This window comes from Momordica charantia (assembly GCF_013281855.1).
Source record: "Momordica charantia cultivar OHB3-1 chromosome 10 unlocalized genomic scaffold, Mcharantia_2.0 BLBB01000010.1, whole genome shotgun sequence".
Classification (NCBI taxonomy): Eukaryota; Viridiplantae; Streptophyta; class Magnoliopsida; order Cucurbitales; family Cucurbitaceae; genus Momordica; species Momordica charantia.
Genome location: NW_028275158.1, coordinates 5,222,722 through 5,241,254, shown reverse-complemented (window position 1 = coordinate 5,241,254; position 18,533 = coordinate 5,222,722). Strand labels below are relative to the sequence as shown.

Genomic DNA, 18,533 nt, shown 5'->3' with positions numbered 1-18,533 from the left:
TAAATAATTAGTTAATATTTTATTGAGACACAAAAACCATCGTGGATGCGGTCTGTAATAATAAACAGGAAATGAAATTGAGAAAATTTTCCATGTGAAAGGTGAGAAGAAGCTCTTTCCTCTTTGAGCCATCCGTTTTTTTAGTTCATCAGAAAATGAGCGTAAGAATTTTGAGGCGTATTCCTCCGAAGTTCTTTGTTTGCTCGCGAAGTAACCGCGAAAGTTCCCCGCCGTTGCACGTTTTTTGACTACTGGTGGCTCGGATCATCATCTTCTTCCCTACAAAAAGGCCTTTCTCCCTCCAATTTTTTTGTTAATCCGTTTGCGACTTTGGAGACCTCGATTCGTGCTTCGATCTTGCATCTAATAGAGGTCAGTTTAATGGCTAAGTTCCTTTAGAAATGGTTTATTGTTTTTCTCTCTTTTTTGATTCTCTGTGGGAGAGATGGAAAATGGTAGTTACTAGCTCTTTTGCTTGTGCTTTCTTGGGCGGTTGGTTGCGGAGAAAAATAGATGGAGCTAGAACCGGTTGATGATTTTGATTATGCGATTGTTGTGCTAGGTATTTTGATGATTTGTTTTTGTTTTCTTGCATCTTCTTCCGCGCGAAATGGGGAGGTGGGATTGTGTGGAAAGATTGTGACGAATGTTTTTCTGTTCTTCAATCGAAATTTCTGAAGTCTGATGGAATTGCTAGGGTTTCGTTAATCTAGTTTTGTTAAAAACTTTCGCAATGTTGCCACAGAATCGAATGGCCGCTGGGGCGGCTTTTAAGCGGGTGGGGCAATTGGTAACCAGTTCAGGATTTCGAAGGTTTGGAGCTTCGAAGGTGTCTTCGTTTGAAAGCGCAATCTACGACCGTTCTGCAACTAGTTTATCGGCTTCCATCTCTTTGATTTCCTGGTACAGACACTGTGAATGTAGGCAGATCTCTCATCTTGTGAAATCTAACGGAAAGCGATTGTTTCTAGTCGACACTTTAGCCCTAGTAATTTCCCGCTCTTTATTCTTTTTCTTTTTTACAAGTCAGTTTTATTGGAAAATTTTGAGTCGCTTGCATTTTTCTTTTATATGATTTCCCATGGGAATATATCTGAAGGAAAATTGAATGAGAAATAGTGAGTCTTTGATCTCTCGAAAGGGCTACTGGAAAATGATACAATGCCTTTTCTTCCAGGTTAGGAAATTGGAAGGTCAAGGAGTGCCCTCAAATCAAGCTGAGGCAATAACAGCTGCCATTACTGAAGTGTTAAATGATAGCTTGGAAAATGTATCTCACTCATTTGTTTCAAAGGGGGAGATGCAGAAAGTGAGTTTTAACTTTTAAAGTACTCTTATTTTTATATGTTTAAAATTCAGCTAATGTTGGCATTGTTCAATGATGACAACAAGACGAGATTTTTAATGAAATGAGCATATATAACATCTATCATTTTACCTTGTTTTGTATTGTTTGTCATCTACTGATCTTTAATTGGATATCATTATTGTTTGTAGATTGAAATGATCCAGGATGGCAATTTATCAAAATTCAAATCGGAAGTTCAAAGTTCACAGGTATCCACTTGTATGCCCTTTTTAGTTGCTGTACTTCTTAAACAAAAATCGTTTGCATGATTCTCTAATGAATATAATGAAAGAGATATTTGAATTTCGTCTTCTGCATTTTAATTAATGCTGGTCCGTTTAGCATTGGATTTTGCTATTGGCTATTTGCAGATTTACTGTCCTAGTTTTCTAGTCTGGTTAGATGACAGTATCTACTTATAATAATCTCTGATTTGTTTGTTTTAGCAACAAAATAATGGGGAAAGTCTTGAATTGAAATTTTCTTTTGATGATATTGTTCAACTATTTAGTTTCCATTGTAGTCCTGTATCATAGCATTCTTAGACAGACTACTATTGTTCCAGTGTTTGAACAGAGCAGAAACATTCTAAACTGATGTGATGATCTACTCCTAATTTTCGTACCTGAAATAATTAAAGGCTTGATTGGGGCATGAACTACCATGAGTTGATTCTGTAGTCAAAGGGACAAACCATAAATTTATATGCTTTTCAGGTTATGGGATCGATTCTTAGTGGGATTATATTTGTTTAATGCCACATAGCTTAAGTGGCAATCTGGCTGATGCCAGACAACTGAGATTGCCGCTGAATAGCTCTTGGTGGGCTGCAAACTTGACATGCCTTGAGGTCCATGGAATTTGTACCGGCCCATTGTTTACTCTGTGGTTTGGATTTTTCAAACTATTATGGTGTTGTGTTTTCACTGTACAAAATTTAATATTTTTGTATACCATGGAGCTCCGGGATGCTACTGGAAGGATTTTAAGAGATCTGATTTTAGAGGATGTTATCAAAATCTTATCTCTTTTGTCTGAGGGAGTTTTACAGAGACTTCCGTTTTTCTTACTGCTGCAGAACTTTTCTGAAATGTTTCTAATTTTTTCCTGTTGATTTACCTTGGAAAAGTACCTTTATGATGTAGGTGTAGTAAGGTTTGCTAGTTTATGTTCTCTGAGCACTGGATCGTACACATTTTATGTAGGGACACCATTTTTCTTTATTGGGACACGAGACTGAAAAACTCCGAAACGATATAGAAAAGATGCGCAGCGAGTTGAGGTTTGTTTTACCATGCCTCAGTTTCTCCAAAACATGTACTACATTTTTTAGACATTAACTTTGTACTCTATTGAATTGATCTTATTTGTGCAAAGACCTTTGATTATGGCGCAGGTATGAAATCGACAAAGTCACAGCTGGACAACGATTGGATTTGAATCTTGAAAGAGGGTAAGTGAACTTTTTCATGTATAAAGAAGCACGACAGTCTGGTAGAGCATCCATTTTGGTTCGATTTTTGCGTTTTCTTACAAGTTTGTTTTTCACAACTGCAGGAGGATACGGGATGAGCTAGCTAATCAGAATGCTGAAACAACCAACCTAACTAATAAACTTGATCGGGTAAGACCAACAACTTTCCGGGGATGTTTGGCTTACAATTTTATTAAATCCGAGACTGGCATGTTACTTAAATCTATGAGGTTATGCAATTTATATTTACTTAAGATGTAGTATAAAAGTCTCATAAGTTTGAGTTTATGTGACCTGTATAACTAACAAGTTCGTAGTTGGATAAACACATTTACATACCAAAAATTTGTACTCCAATTTACTGAACTCGAGTTCATAAGTCTAGTTCGTGAGCTCGAAGAAACGTTGATTTTACTCGATAGAGTTAATCCTTCCAGATGTTTATCCTTGTTTGTCAAAATTTCAGGAAATTCATGCTCTCAGGGCTCAACTGGAAGCTGCAAAATACGATGTAATAAAGTACTGCATCGGTACCCTTGTTTCGATATCTGCCGTGGGTCTGGCTGTCCTCCGCATCTTAATGTAAACAATTCAAGTCATGTTCACAAAATTCTGATAACTGGTGTTAGGATTTATCAAGGACGAAATTCTTTTGAGTTTCTTCAACAAGATGACATTTTTTCGATTTTTTTCCCTTCCTTTTGCCTTCTTTTAGCCGAGAGAGTTTCCATGTATTATTGTTTTTTCTCATGGAAATGGATCTCGATGTAGTAGCATGTATTGAATTCTACTCATTTGGGATGAATCATAGTGATAATAAACAATTAAACACTTTCTTTTGATGTAATAAGGGAGGGTTGTTCAAAATATTAGGATCCATATTATTGTATTTATTTCTTAAATACCATGCGCCAAAGGCTTTGATGGGCATGTTTTTTTTGTATCCTCTTTTGGATTTTGAAAAGTTACAATTACGTTGTAATTTAATTTATCAATTTCTACTTTAATGTTAAAGTTAATGTTTGTATCTCATTTTTTATTTTTGAAGGTTCGTATGGTCTATTTTACTTGGTTGCATTTTAGTCTATAGGTTTTCAAAATGTCGGTTAGTCTATGAATTTTTCCTTTTTGTAAAAGGACTATTTTAGTTATTTCTATTATCACATATAGATGTCACGACTGAAATTAAATATGTAAATTTATGTGTTGATGCGGGTATTTATTGGAGTTACTGGTGTCGATTCCGTAGATGAATCTATGATATAGATATTTAGTTGGTAACTAGCATTAATTTACAAATATATTATTAAACACGCACGAAGCATTTTTTATATTGAGGTTCAATTCGTATATATATAGTACAACAAATTGAAGTTATTGAGGTTTGAATCTCCGATCTCAAGAAAAAGAATAGATGTCAATCTGACTCCTTTTATTATTCTTACTTGAATATTTAGTTGTGCATCTTCAAAACGTTTGTTTTGATCTATGTACTTTTAAAAAGTAAACTAACTTGATCTATTTATTATTATTTTTATCTCATTTAATTTTAGCATGACACTTCATTCAATAAAATTCTTTTTTTGAAATGTATAGATTAAATTATATTAAATGATTTCCATTTTGTATAAAATTTTGTAAATATTAATCAAGTTGGTCATTTTTTAAAACGTCAAAATGAATATTTTAAAAGTATAATAACTAAAATGAAAAAAATTAAAAATACAATCATCAAAATAAATATTTTAAAAGTAAGGTGTCAAAATAAATCAAAATTATAAAGTACATGGAAAAAATAAAATTTTAAATTTTAAACCACCCACCAAAAAGTTGAGACACATAAGCCAAGAAAAATGGTCCAATTGGGCACAAGCAAATGTCCATTTGATTTGAAATAAGATGCTATTGAATGACAAAATACATAAATTAGAGAAAAAAGATGTTCTCTTTCTTTCCATGATATTCATGCAATACTAGAAAGGAAGAATTTTTGTACTCCAATACGAAGAAGGTGTGAGATTCGAATTCACGATCTTTTAGTTAGATATAGGTACTTTAACCTTTTGAACTATGAAGTGACGAATCCAGGATTTTTGTTGAGGGTGGCTTCACTTAAAATTTTATTAAAAAAAAATTTATGAATTAGCAATCTCAAAATTCATAATTAAATTAAATTAGAAAATCTTTTAAGTTCAAACGGATGATGGTACTTTCAAAAGTGTCAAATTAGAAAATTGCTTTTATAGAAAATTAGGATTTGAATATCTCACTTATCGTTTTTTTAGATTGATATATTTATATAAAGGAATTTTTTAAAATTTCTATAAAAATAATAGAGAATCACTATGATTTTTTCTTTTATCTTTTTTAATTGGAGAAATTATATGATTCTATTGCTTTTTTTTTCTTTATTTAAAAAATGAGAAGTGATATGAAAAATAGAATCTAAATCACACGCCATTGCACCCAGGGTTCAAGGAGTTTAAGAAATTTAAAAAAAAAAAAAAAGTTAAAAATGGCGCGGCACACAGAGGATTGAGAGATTAGAAAAAAAAAAAAAACTAAGTGACGTCAATTTATTTTTTTTGGAGTTGAAGATCCAAATTTTCATTAATTGTACTCTAAAAAATATAATTGGATGTCGATAATAATATTAAATAAATTAGCATATAGTTGGAACCAAAAATAGTATTTAAACATATATACTAAAATTTCCCCTAAAATTTTAAATAATCGAAAAGGCAAGAAATTATCACATGAAACAGAAATTGCATCCCTTTAAGAAATCAAGGGTTTTGATAGATAGAGTTGACACGAGCATTTTTATTTTATTTTATTTTTTCATTTTATGAACGAGTATCCATAAATTATTCAATTGATTAAACACCTTTATCTTTGAATATTCATCTATTAAAAAACTGAAATTTGATTGACTTTTCTAAGTTTACTAATTGTTTGACTTTTCCACGCTCTGTTAACTTTCCCAATTGTACAAATTTATTTGGTACCTCTTACCTTTGATCAATCCAAATCCCAATATTAGACGTCATGAATTGAATTTTGCCTTCTCTATCCATATTTCTTTTTTTTTTTTCTTTTCTCAAATCTTCCTATTTATTTTTCCACCCTCCCAATTTCTATATTCTTTCTGTTAAATGTTTGATTATTATTCCCTCATTTTTTATGCTGCAAAAATACAACTTTTTTTAACATATCACTAGCTATAATATTATGGTGGCAAATCTAAACAAATCCACCCCGTTTGCCACCATGATATGTTTCTTTGCTACCAAAGGATTAAAAAAAAAAAAAAAGTATTATGGCCGTAATTAAAGTTTTGATTTTGATTCAAATAAATCTTTAATTTTAACACCAACATTTAAAAGTTGACAAAATCTATTAGTTAAATTAGCAAATAATGATTTGACATAATGTGATGTAATTAAGAGAGTAAATTAGCTAGATAAAGTAAAGATTCATAGGTTGAATACTACGTACATTACATTATAAACTGATTTTTTCTTTTTCTTTTTTGGTGGCAATAGGCTAACCTAAACTTTTATATGATTCATAATCTACTAGTTTTGCATACTCACCCAAGTAGATCATTCCAAAACTTAATGTCATGCATTAGTTCTTAAAGGGAGTCTTTAAAAATATGTTCCTGGTTTGAACCAAAGCCACCCAAACTATCATTTGGGGATAAATATCATTTTAATCCCTCTACTTTCGATTTTGATTTTAGGTTCATTTTAGTTTATGTATTTTTTAAGGGTAAAAAAATAAAATGTCTATTTTAGTCCATGTAGTTATAACAAATGATTATTTTAGTATTTTTAATATTTTTATTTCATTTTTCGATTACAATTTCAGCTATAGGAATCAAATTGGTTATTTTTTAAAACTACAAAAATTAAAACGAACGTTCTAAACCAAAATGAGTATAGCTCAGCGGTAATCAATGTTCAAAATATCGATGTCGATGGAAATGTCGAGGTTTCGATTTTATGGACATGTCGATGAACATGGCGATGTCGATGGATATTTCGGGAAGAATTACGAAAATAGTGAATATTGATGGAAATTTTTTAAATTAGTATTGCTTAATTAGCCTATGACTAATCACCTCTAACCATTATATCTAATCATATAAGTAATATACTTATAAAAATATAGTTACGATGAAAATGTTGAAACAAAATCATGTATATATATGAAAATTATTTGAATAAGTAAATTAAAATTTAATGTTACTTTTTATTGATAATTTCTAATCTAATCTAATTAGTAATTGCACAAAATATTTGAAATATATATATATATATATATATAATATGAAATAATTTTTAAAAAATTAGATTTAGTTTAAAATTTAAATATTTAATAATAATTAGTTAAATGGATTATTTTTATTATTTTGTTTTAAGATTTTGGTTAGTTAAATTTAATTTAAAATTTGTTTTTCTTTTAAATCAATTACTTGAAGATTTAATTAGATTTTTATTCACGTTTGTTTGTTTCTTTTTTTCTTGAACCATAAGAATTAAACTTTTCTAAAATTTAAATGTTTGATAATAATGAGTTAAATTGATTTTAATTATTGGTTTGTTTTAAGATTTCATCGGTTAAATTTAATTAATTTATTTTTCTTTTAAATCAATTACTTTAAGATTTTGTTAGATTTTTTTAGTTAAATTAAATTTAAATTAAGTTTTTTATATATCGAATGTTTATAATCTATTTCTTTAAGATTTTATTAGATTTTTATAGTTAAATTTAATTTGACGTTTGTTTGTTTTTTTTTCGTTACCTTTTTTGGTTCAAAAAAATAAGAATTTAACTTTAATTTCTTTAAAAGAAAAATAAAAAACGCCCAATGTTCGGATAATTTCTTACTATTATTTTCAATACTCTTCCCAAACTTTGAATTTACGCAAAATTGAAAAAGGTTTTGAACATAAATCTTTTTTTTTTTTTTTAAGTTTGGATTCAAAATTTTTTATCTATATTTTTTTTTTTTTGAAAAACAACAAATCTTCCTCTAAATCTTAACATGTCGATGTGTTGAGTGAAATTTTGAACATTGACGATAATTGACATATATTTCCAGTGAAGAGGAAAAATTCGATGGTAGAGGTAATCAATGAGTGGGTTTCCCAAATTGCCCTCCGGTTGGAGGGGTAATCAATGGTTTTGTCCCGCAAGGAAGGGCCAGGGGGAATCATTTCAGCTGGGTGGGTCAGCGACAAAAGCTGGGGCCTTTGTATTTGTACAAACTTTTTTCTTCACTTTGCTTCAAACCCATGTCTTGTCTCGTCTCTCTTCCCTCACCATAAAAACCAAAAAGCCAAAAACAAGGGCATTCTTGGAAATTCATCCTCACTGTGCCATCACCATCCAAATCAAACCACATCACTATATTTGTTGATTTTGAGGTTCAATGTCTTATATGATTTGTGTTTGATAGGTTCAATCTTATGTCAAATTAAATCCTTGTGTCCAATAGATTATTATATCTTTTCAACATTTTTTTTAACATGTCTAGATTTACTAGACACGAAATTGAATTGATTAATACCGTAGAATTTCAATTCTTCAAAATGAAATTTGATATGTTTTACATTTTTTAAGTTTATAGATCTACGAGAAATAAAACTTAAAGTCCAGGAACCAAACTTGTAATTTAACACGGACATTCGGTGTATTTAGTATATTCAGTTGCTTATGTTTACATTCTTTGACAATTATGACCAACGACTATGAATATTTTTATTGTTGGGTGCTTCTATTTCTTTTATGTGAGAAATAATACTTTTAGTCAAGTTGGATATTTTTTTAGCTTGGTTTCGACACTTTTTGTTTTACATATTTTGTTGCTAAATTTAGGTATCTCCATGGTTCACTTTGGCATTTCCGAGGATTAATATTTTAAGTATTTTATTGGTTGAATTTTGTTTTTTAGTTCATGCAATTTTTCGATTTAGTATTGAGCAAGTTTTTTTTTTCACTTATTCATGAGAGAGTGGCACTTTCATACCTTCTTAAAATTCATAGCCGTCTCACGAATATCTTTGATCTGAACCTTCACATCGACTTTCTCTATTAGTCTCAACCACGTCTTTATTATCGCAATAATATAGAAGGATTAATAAGATTAAATTAAGATTTTAAAATTAAAATCGCATACTAAGTGGAGTAATTGGTAAAAGATAAGTTGTTTCCATAAAAAATTTTATTTAAATCTTATTAAAAGTAGTAAACAATCTTGCTTCGAAAAAAGAAAGTAGTAAACAAACTCAACTTTCAAAAATTAAAATGATCAATTACGGTTTAAAATATTTAAATGATGAAGAAAACTAATATTATACAATGCATGCTTTATATATAAAAGAACTATTTAAAAAAATAGTTATGAAGACAACATAATAACAATAACAATAATAATGATATATAACAAATTTGCCAACATATCACATATGTGATGGGGACGTGGACAAAAATAGTAGGAAAAATAAATATATTTCTTTAATGTAGTTGAAAGATATTTATATATTGAATTATTGCAATTGTTTGATAAACTGTGACGAATCTTTTTATTACATTTACATATTTCTGTTGGACGAAAAAGAAATTGGCTAGATACAATAATACAGGCAAATATAAAATTCTTGTTTAATTTTCCAATGTCACATCTTGGTTGGGTCCAAATTATTTATGACGTCTACATGTTTATTAAATACAATGAATATAATAGATTAATTGAAATGAACTAAATAAGTTGTACAAAAAAAAAAGAACTAAATAAGAAAATAAAATCCAACATCTGCTTATAAGTGTTGTCAAAATTTTATTCTTTCATTAGAGATTAACATATCTATATATTCAAATAAATTGTCCTGAAATAGTTGGTGATTTTTTTAAAAATTTATTCATATACTTTTCTTCTTCTCCAATATTATGAAATTAAAATGAAAATGTCTGATGATATGTGTATTTTTTTTTTAAATATAGCATTTGAAATATGGGGTTGAATATTTAAACTTTTGAGTTATATTCAAATTAATATTATAATTAATAAATTAGATTTGCTATATTTGTATATCTAATTATTAGCATGTTCGATAAAAACTTTTAATCATTACATAATAAACCTTTTAATTATTTTTATTAATATGTAAGCATATTTCTTGTTCACTCAACTAATGAATACATATCGATATAGCCAAAGGTTTGAAATTAAGTATAGTAGATTTAAGGCCAACATTGAAACGGTCAAGATATTTTACTTCTTTTCAAAAAGTTGAAGGTTTGATCTTCCGTCCCTATATTTATTGTACTAAAAAATACTAAACAGATCGACTCTCCACATGTTTACACATTGTCCCCTTTGGGCATAACATAACGCTCACGATTTTACTTTGGATTTCAACTCAAAAAGTCTCGTACCAATAGATATATTCTCTCATACTTATATACCCACAATCTTTCCATATTTAGGTCGCATCCCCAAAAGGAGTTACATGGTTTTTAATATTTTAGAACTTATTTGAATTTTGAAAATTTGAAAAATCAATTATCCTTCTTCTTATCCTAATGAAGAGACATCAATATCCACAGAGGGATCGTAATATTATTCCACAAAAATATATTTTTTCTCCTTTTTTGACGGCATGAACTTAGCTAAGTAATAATTGGTCCCTCCCAGTCTCTAACCAAGATGTAATGAGTTCAAATCCCTAACGCTTATTGAAATTAATACCTCTCATTAATCAGTTTTAACGCATAGAGTTTTTGAATACCCAATGTGTTGTATTAATTTTTTTTTTTATAATTATAGTTGTATTCGAAGTTTATAACTAAGGTTGAGTGATTCTTTAGATATTCCACTTTTGAAGCTATGCTATATTTATATGGTTGTGTAGTCATCTTTGATGTGGTCTCAAATATGTTTTCTGTTTGAATTTTGTGTGATTTATTTGTTGTAATTTGAATTTACAAAAATATTAATTGTATTACTCATTAAAGTTTAGGATTTAACTTAATAAAAATATTAATTAGTCTTATATACCAAAATGTTGTTAAAAATCAAAAAAAAAAAAAATTACATAAGCCCTCGATTTTTAATTGATCTGCACAAGAAATTTTTTTTGGTTCATATTTATTCTAATAGAAGCGAAAAAAAATACAACATTTATTCACGTATAAAATATAATTTAAATGAACTTGAAACTTTTAAGTGAACATTTGACTCATGCTGTCATGTATGATAGTTGGTATAAAAATTAATTTTTTTTTTCTTTTTAGTACCTCTAGAAATTTGAACATACCACTTTTTAGTCGCGTATATATTCCTTAACTAGTTAAACTATCGTGAGTTTAACCGTAAAACTTTTCTTCGAATTAAACCTAAAGCTTTAGTTATTCTATTCAACCTAACAAGGTAAAAAAAAAAAAAAAGAAAAGACAAAAAGAAAAGTTAGAGGTGATAATTATTGATTGACTTTATTGTAAGGCGTAATTAGTCGCTGTTTTGTTTAAACTTTAATCACGGGATTTAAAATTAGAATACGAGGAGCGGGAAAATATCTCTCTCTCTCTCTAAACTGGCATCGCCATGCACGTGACCTTTTCATTTAGTCAAAAGTATTCGCTGACGTGGCCTCCTCTCACTAGCCCATCTACATTTTAGATTTCCATAGGACCGGCCACGCTTAAATTTCAAACTTTCCAAACAGCTTTTTTTGAAAATCGTAAATTTATAAATTCTAAATCTTTTTTGCAATTATTTCACCCATTTATGAAATTGTAGCGGTGACTTTTTTCTTTCTTTTTTGTTTTAAGAAAACATCAGTATAACATAAAGTAACCATTACCATTTAAAAAAAGTTTATATTTTGATCTCCTAACAAAAAAAAAAAATATTATTTAATAATTTGAGTATAATTTAATAAGAATAAAGCATCAATTATCTTTTTTTGGAGTTAAAGTTCGATATTTGAATCTAACATTTGTTGTATTAAAAAATAAAAAGTTGTTGAAAGTACTAATTTGAATATAGCTCAATAATTAAGATTACAAGAAATCCTTCTATATAGATGAAAGAGTCGAATCTACGTCCACGTAATTGTAAAAAACAAAAAAATAAAAAGGTTGGATATGAAGCTCCCAAATGTATTTTTGGCTTTTGGTTATTTTTTCTATTCTAAAAGAAATTGCTTGTCTATGTCTCGTATTACTTTGAATTATTTACAAACTAGGCTCAACGTTCAGAATTATGTAAACTTTAGGGACTGGAAAAGTAATATTTGAATATATAAACACTAAAGCATTGCGTGGAAGAGTGTGCAATGATATGTAATTATTTCTAGATTTAGTGAATGAAATGAATTTAGATTTTGAAAACAATTTTTATGTCTTTACCTTTGAAATTTTAACTTTGAAATTTGAATTTTAAATTTTAAAACTTAGTATTACATTAAAAAATGTAGTATTATAAATTTTATAATGTTATAAAATAATAATTATAATTATATAAAATTTATAATATATATTAATTAATTAATTAATAATACTATTTTTTTAGTACAACAATTTGAAGAAATGAAAGTTCTCGAAACAAAGTGTATTGATATTTAATTTTTAAATTTACTATCTAACTTTTTTTAGTTGGATATATATATGTATGCTTAGGTTTGCATTTACTACCCAATACTTATTTAAAATTCGGAGGAATACATTTTATTTTCCATGGAATCCGTTGTTTTGAAATTTTTGGTCTATCACCAATGAAACGCATTGGAATTGGGGAGAAAAAGTAAAAAAAAAAAAAAAAAGAAGCAAGAAATTAGAAGAGAGTTGGGTGAAAGCTTTTGTTTGGGATAAAAAGTAAAAGTTAAAAGCAAAAAAAAATTAAATATATAAAGAGAGAGAGAGGGGCAGTTTTAGTAGAGGCCAGGGACGCTTTCAGCCCTCATTCAATGCTTTACCGAACTCACCACCCATTTTTGTTCCCAAACAACCCCTTTCCCTTTACTCCATCTCTCTCTCTTTTCTCTCTTCTCTTTTCTCTTCTCTTTTCTCTGCAACCACTCCCATAAACCAACGTCACAAACACAACTTCCTCTCTCTCTCATCCTATCTTCAGGTACAGTTCTTGGGATATGGAATCTCTTCTTTCCCCCAAAAACCCCTCTCCTTCTTCTGTTTCTTTTTTCACGTTTCCTGATTTCAATCTTTGTTCTGTTTTTGATTCAACAGGGTACACCAGCGCAATCGCGGATGGAATGGGTTCAGGAAATGCCCCTCAAATTGACCCCTCAAATTTGTTTCCATGACATCGAAAATGCCTCTCTTGTCTCCTCCGATGACTTCTTCGTCGACCAACTTCTCGATTTGTCTAACCACGACCAATTTGTCGACCAACAGGATGACGAAATCCTCGACGACGACGACGACGACAAGGCCTCCGGCTCCATTTCTGTTTCCGCCGCCTACGATTTTCATCAGAACTCCTTAATTTCCGACCTTCCTTCTCTGCCCTCCACCGAACTTAGCGTTCCGGTACTCTATTTTTCTGTTTTCTGTTTTGGAAAGAGAGGAACAGAGAGTTGCAGGTTTTTCCATTGATGAACCGGTGGTCTATTTTTGACAGGCGGATGATTTGGCGAGCCTCGAATGGTTGTCCCATTTCGTTGAGGATTCTTTCTCCGGATTCTCCCCTCCCTTCCCCTCCGATGGAATTTCTGCCGCCGCGGTGAAACCGGAAGCCAACGGTTCCCTTTCGCCGCCTCGGCCCTGTTTCAAAACCCCTGTTCCGGTCAAGGCTCGGAGCAAGCGGACAAGAAACGGCGGTCGGGTTTGGTGCCTCCGCTCGCCGTCGCTCACTGAGTCATCTTCCAGTTCGACGACGTCGTCTTCCTCTTCGTCGCCGGCGAGTCCTTGGCTTTTTCCCCAGAATTCCGACCACTTCGAACCGGAAATTCCGGCCTCGAGGAAAACGAGGAGAAGGTTGCCGGCGGATAAAGCCAGAGCGTGCGGGGCCCACGCCCAGCCGGTTCGGCGGTGCAGCCATTGCGGAGTCCAGAAAACCCCTCAGTGGAGAACCGGCCCCCTGGGGGCCAAAACTCTCTGCAACGCTTGCGGCGTCCGGTTCAAATCGGGTCGGCTTTTACCCGAATACCGACCCGCCTGCAGTCCGACTTTCTCCAGCGAATTGCACTCCAACCACCACCGTAAAGTCCTCGAGATGCGGCGGAACAAAGAAACCGCCGGAGCATCCGATGGTGTCCCGGCTTCTCCGGCCCTGCCGAGTTTTTGACTTCCAGAAAAAGAAAAGCTTAGAAAATCGTCGTAGTTTGATGGTTGGCCGTGAAATAGACCGGAAGAATAGAGAAAATTAGAGTTTAGTTTTCGAACCGGATCGATCGAACCCGGTTCAACGAATCCGAGTTAGTGTACATTTTTCCCCGGTGCGCTGTAGGTTTGTAGCGATGTACGTAACGTAACCGAGTAGAGAGAAAAAAATTATTATTGCTATTATTACTATTATGTATTTCCAAATTTGATTTTCTTTTATTTAGATTAAATGACATTAACTGCAATTTCAGAAACTATAATTTTAATTGGTTATAATTGCGTTTTGTTGTTCATAGCGTGACATTGCTTGAAATTTTTGAATCTGGAAGTGGTAGGCGTTATTTTTCAATACGAAACTTTGAAATTTTGGTCTTCATTTTATTGAACTTATAAAGAATATAATTCTATTTAATAACGTATTTTACGTTATGGTATAAGAATAATAGACGTAATATTATATCATTTAAAGGGACAGTTATTTATTTATTTAAAAAGGAAAATTGGAGAGAGAGTTTTGGGTGAGTTTGAAACGGCTTAGTTTTCTCTTTGGTGGCCGTTGCAAAGCGAAAACATTATGGAGGAGGCGGGGCGACAAATGTAATTTACTCTTTTGCTTTGATACCTAATTATGACGTAATTTTCAGCTGAGGTTGAAAATGTTGGGCCGTTTGTTTTCCATGAAAACTCCAGGCCCACTAAAAATATCTCTCACCTTTGGTAGCCTTTTCTTTTCGTTGGATTTTGAATATTTAAATATTTTCAAATATTATGTCTTGATTCCTTAATTTTTTGTTTTAAAATACTCCATTCATTTGATTTCATTTATTAACTTGAGCGTGCATTTTCTTTCTTAATTCAAAAAGATAAAAAATCGAACGCATCAATTATTGAAATAGCAGTAGATATTTTATTCGCTAACCAAACTAAATTCTTACCCCAAAAAAGAAAGAAAAAGAAGAAGAAATGAGACGGAATTGAAAAAAATCAGCGGGAAACAAAGTAGGGGGCACGTGGTTTGGTTAGGCGTGGGAAATATCAGAAAAATTTCTGCCGACCAAAATTGAAATGACCTTACATGAAATGAAAAGACCAAACTACCCTTGAGTGAGCTTGGCGAATTAATACGTGGCAATCATAAATAACTTTTTTTTTTAATTTTTTTTAATTTTTAGATCTCTTTTCTTGAAAGAATAAAAAGGAAATCACATGCAGCAATTATGGGTGTGGTGGTGGAGGTGGAGAAATGGAATGATGATGGCTAAAAATTGGGGGGTTCTTTTGTTTTTCTTTTGAAATGAATTGGAGCATATACTATGCGTATCATTATCAGAAACCACTACAAGAGAGAAAAAAACATGAGTAAAGTTCAAATTCCTTTTGTGCAGTAAGGCTAATGGCTATATTTTGCAAGAATATATTCAGTTTTTTTGAAAAAGAAACATCATACATATATTGCATTACCCAGCATGTGCAAATAGGCATGGCGCTCACGTTTTACAAAATCAAAAGAGGATTTATCAGTAGACGAAGACAAATGCCAAATTTTGATGTCTTCCAATGACCCATCCCTACACGTCGAAAAGGGAACATATCAACCATTCGATTCTACCAGTTTATGAACTGTGTAGCAAAGAGCTTCACTTAGATCGCGTGGTTATATGTAAGTATACCTTATCCTCTATGGACCGATTGATTGAAGGTTGAGTGAATTCGGCCTGTTACGACTCGTTACGCCTGTGCTTGAGCCAATATTTTTTTGAGTTGAGCTGGTTCGATCGACATGTTCCATGTTGAGACTAAAGTAGGACCAAGTGGGCTAGCCAATTAGTGACCTATCCATGAAGTGAGGTCGACACTGACTTGAGGGCAATTAGTGCTGTTGGAGCATCTTTGGTCTAGCACAAGGCTATTCAGGCTAGAAGTGACTAAGCCACCTCAATTGCGATGTAACATCAAGCAACTTACCATGATGACACAACTCCAACTTCTCTCTATATAAAATGCATGGGATTGACGTGCAGTTAAACTCTCTAAAAAATTGGAGACTTGACCAACTTGAATGTCAAAGTGTATTTGGCATACACTACATTCTTTTTTTATTTTCAAATGAACATAGCATGTTTGAGTGATTCCAACATTGTTGTTTCATTACCAACTGTAACTATGCATATATGATTAGCCAACTGTTTGCTGTTCAAAACAACGCTACCACGAAACTTGAGCTCTCATACAAACTAATAGATTATGTATGCTAAACACTTAAGAAATAGGTTTTTTTATAGCAAAATCATTCCAAAAGAAAAAAATGAAATCTTACCGCTTGAGTAATCTTTGTCAGTTGAAAAAGCGAGACCCTTGACTTTTGTGGTAGGCTATTTGGTCTAATTCAAAAGTGAAACACTAGAACTTGAACGCGTATTAGGTGTCTATGAGTGTAACATTTTGTTCATAAAACTAATTTTACTTTAAAATAACTTGGTAGAAAAAAGATCGATTGAATGGGCCTAAACAAGATAATTATTGTTGCATGTTTGTGTCTAAAACTATCTAGGTTGCCTTTGAGGTTTAAATGAGACGACGGAGAAGGTTAATAAATGAACTAACCTTATCATGGCTTCACGTTTTTCATACACTACCTAAATCCTAAAAATAATATACGTTCAATTATTTCTATAATAATAATTCCAACGATATGTAGTGCATACGTTAAATTATACGTTAAATTTTGATGTCTTTCAATAACCATCTCTATACGTCAAAAAGGAAGAGATCAACAATTTAGTTCTATCGGTTTCACACATATCTCGTTTGCCAAAACTAGTCTTTTATGAACTTTAATAAGAGCTTCACTCAGATCACATGGTTATATAAAGTCTATCTTTCCCTCTATGGATCTAGAGATTGAAGGTTGTGCTAATTTGACGCCCTAGCTTAAATGGTATCTTAAAATTCGATCGTTACACCTGAGCTTGGGCCAATATTTCAACTATATTTTTTTGAGTTGAGTTGGTTGGATCGACCTGACTTCATGATGAGACTAAGGTAAACCCAAGAACCCAAATGGGCTACCTAATTAGTGAGCTATCTGCGAAGGGAGGCCGACATTGGCTTGAGGCTATTTAGTGCTGATTTGATCTAGTACGAGACTACTCAAACTAGAGGTGACTCGGTACTTGTTGCTATGCGACGACAACCTTGCTAGGTCATACAATGATGCAATGTAACATCAAAGCAACTTACAATGATGGCATACTTAGACTCAGTCTCTATATAAAATTAATGCATGAGGTTGAAGTGGAGTTAAAATTTCTGAAAAATTGGAGAATTAACCAACTTGAATGTAAAAGTGTATTTGGCATACACTCTATTCTCTTTCATTTACTTACTTTATATATATATATATATATATATATATATATATATATATAAAACATTCTCTTTTATTTTCAAACGATATTGTGTGGTTTAGTGATTCCAACGTTGTTATTTAATTACTAACTGGAATTATGCATACATGACCAACCAACTATTGGTTGTTCAAAATAATACTACCACAAAGCTTGTTTTTGATAGCAAAATTGTTCCGAAAAATGAATTTTTGAATTTTTGAGAGCTGTTAAGTTAAATGAAATCTTACTCTTTGAGTATACATGTTTGTCCAAAAACGCGAGACCCTTGACTTTTGTGCTATGTCATTTGGTCTAACTCAAAGTGAAACACTAGAACTTGAGCACATATTAGGGTGTGTATGAGTGTAACATTTTTGTTCATAAAGCAAATTTTACTTGAAAAATAACTTTATAGAAAAAAGACCAACTGAATTAGGCCTAAACAAGATAATTGTTGCCTTTTTGTGCTTAAAACTATGTGGGTTTGCCTTGAAGTTTAAATGAGACGAAAGGGACGTAGGAGAAGGTTAAGAATTGAACTAACCTTATCCTGCTTCACATTTTACATACCCTACTGAAACCCTAAAAATAATATATGATCAACTATTTCTACAACACTAGTAAGAAACTAGGCCCATTAACTCTATAAAATTAGGTCCAACAAACCCAAAACGAATGTGGAAAAATTAGGCCCAATGGGCTGCTTAATCTCTCATTATGTTTGAAAGATAACACAATAAGATATTTATTAGAAAACTATGACATTTTTTTTAAAAAAAATTATAGGACGTACGTATGTAAAAATAATTTGTGAAGGATGTCCCCTCCCCGTGTAGCGAAAAGATCCGTTAGCAGAGCGTTGGGCGCTGTGAAGTTTTGATCATCTAACCCAAAACTCACGTGCTTTCTAAAACTTGTCTGTCAGAGTCACAGCCGAGCCCCACACAATTCAAAAACAAACAAAATC

The 18,533-nt window shown here is 31.7% G+C and overlaps 2 protein-coding genes across 3 annotated transcripts; both read left to right on the top strand.

Moving 5' to 3' along the window:
* Nucleotides 1-37: 37 nt before the first annotated feature.
* On the top strand, nt 38-3,854 carry LOC111008484 (protein FMP32, mitochondrial). 2 transcript variants are annotated; one of them, XM_022281215.2, is made up of 8 exons: nt 38-372; nt 746-988; nt 1,178-1,309; nt 1,498-1,557; nt 2,554-2,630; nt 2,745-2,801; nt 2,906-2,972; nt 3,289-3,854. In XM_022281215.2, the coding sequence occupies exons 2-8, from the start codon at nt 752-754 to the stop codon at nt 3,406-3,408; spliced, it is 750 nt and encodes a 249-aa protein (XP_022136907.1). In that variant the 5' UTR covers nt 38-372; nt 746-751; the 3' UTR covers nt 3,409-3,854. The 2 variants fall into 2 exon arrangements, with proteins under 2 accessions (XP_022136907.1, XP_022136906.1); XM_022281214.2 differs by lacking the exon at nt 38-372 and having other exon boundaries at nt 729-988.
* Nucleotides 3,855-12,759: 8,905 nt separating this feature from the next.
* Nucleotides 12,760-14,437, top strand: LOC148208432 (GATA transcription factor 5-like). Its single transcript, XM_088117354.1, has 3 exons — nt 12,760-12,966; nt 13,080-13,382; nt 13,474-14,437. The coding sequence occupies exons 2-3, from the start codon at nt 13,101-13,103 to the stop codon at nt 14,137-14,139; spliced, it is 948 nt and encodes a 315-aa protein (XP_087973480.1). The 5' UTR covers nt 12,760-12,966; nt 13,080-13,100; the 3' UTR covers nt 14,140-14,437.
* The last annotated feature ends 4,096 nt before the right edge of the window (nt 14,438-18,533 follow it).

What these genes read in the sequence shown, in the direction of transcription:
- LOC111008484 (XM_022281214.2), top strand. Translation starts at nt 734, where the DNA reads ATGTTGCCACAGAATCGAATGGCCGCTGGGGCGGCTTTTAAGCGGGTG. An exon ending in CAAAGGGGGAGATGCAGAAA is followed by an intron (nt 1,310 to 1,497) that starts GTGAGTTTTAAC and finishes TATTGTTTGTAG; the next exon opens with ATTGAAATGATCCAGGATGG. An exon ending in CGGAAGTTCAAAGTTCACAG is followed by an intron (nt 1,558 to 2,553) that starts GTATCCACTTGT and finishes CATTTTATGTAG; the next exon opens with GGACACCATTTTTCTTTATT.
- LOC148208432 (XM_088117354.1), top strand. Translation starts at nt 13,101, where the DNA reads ATGGAATGGGTTCAGGAAATGCCCCTCAAATTGACCCCTCAAATTTGT. An exon ending in CCACCGAACTTAGCGTTCCG is followed by an intron (nt 13,383 to 13,473) that starts GTACTCTATTTT and finishes TATTTTTGACAG; the next exon opens with GCGGATGATTTGGCGAGCCT.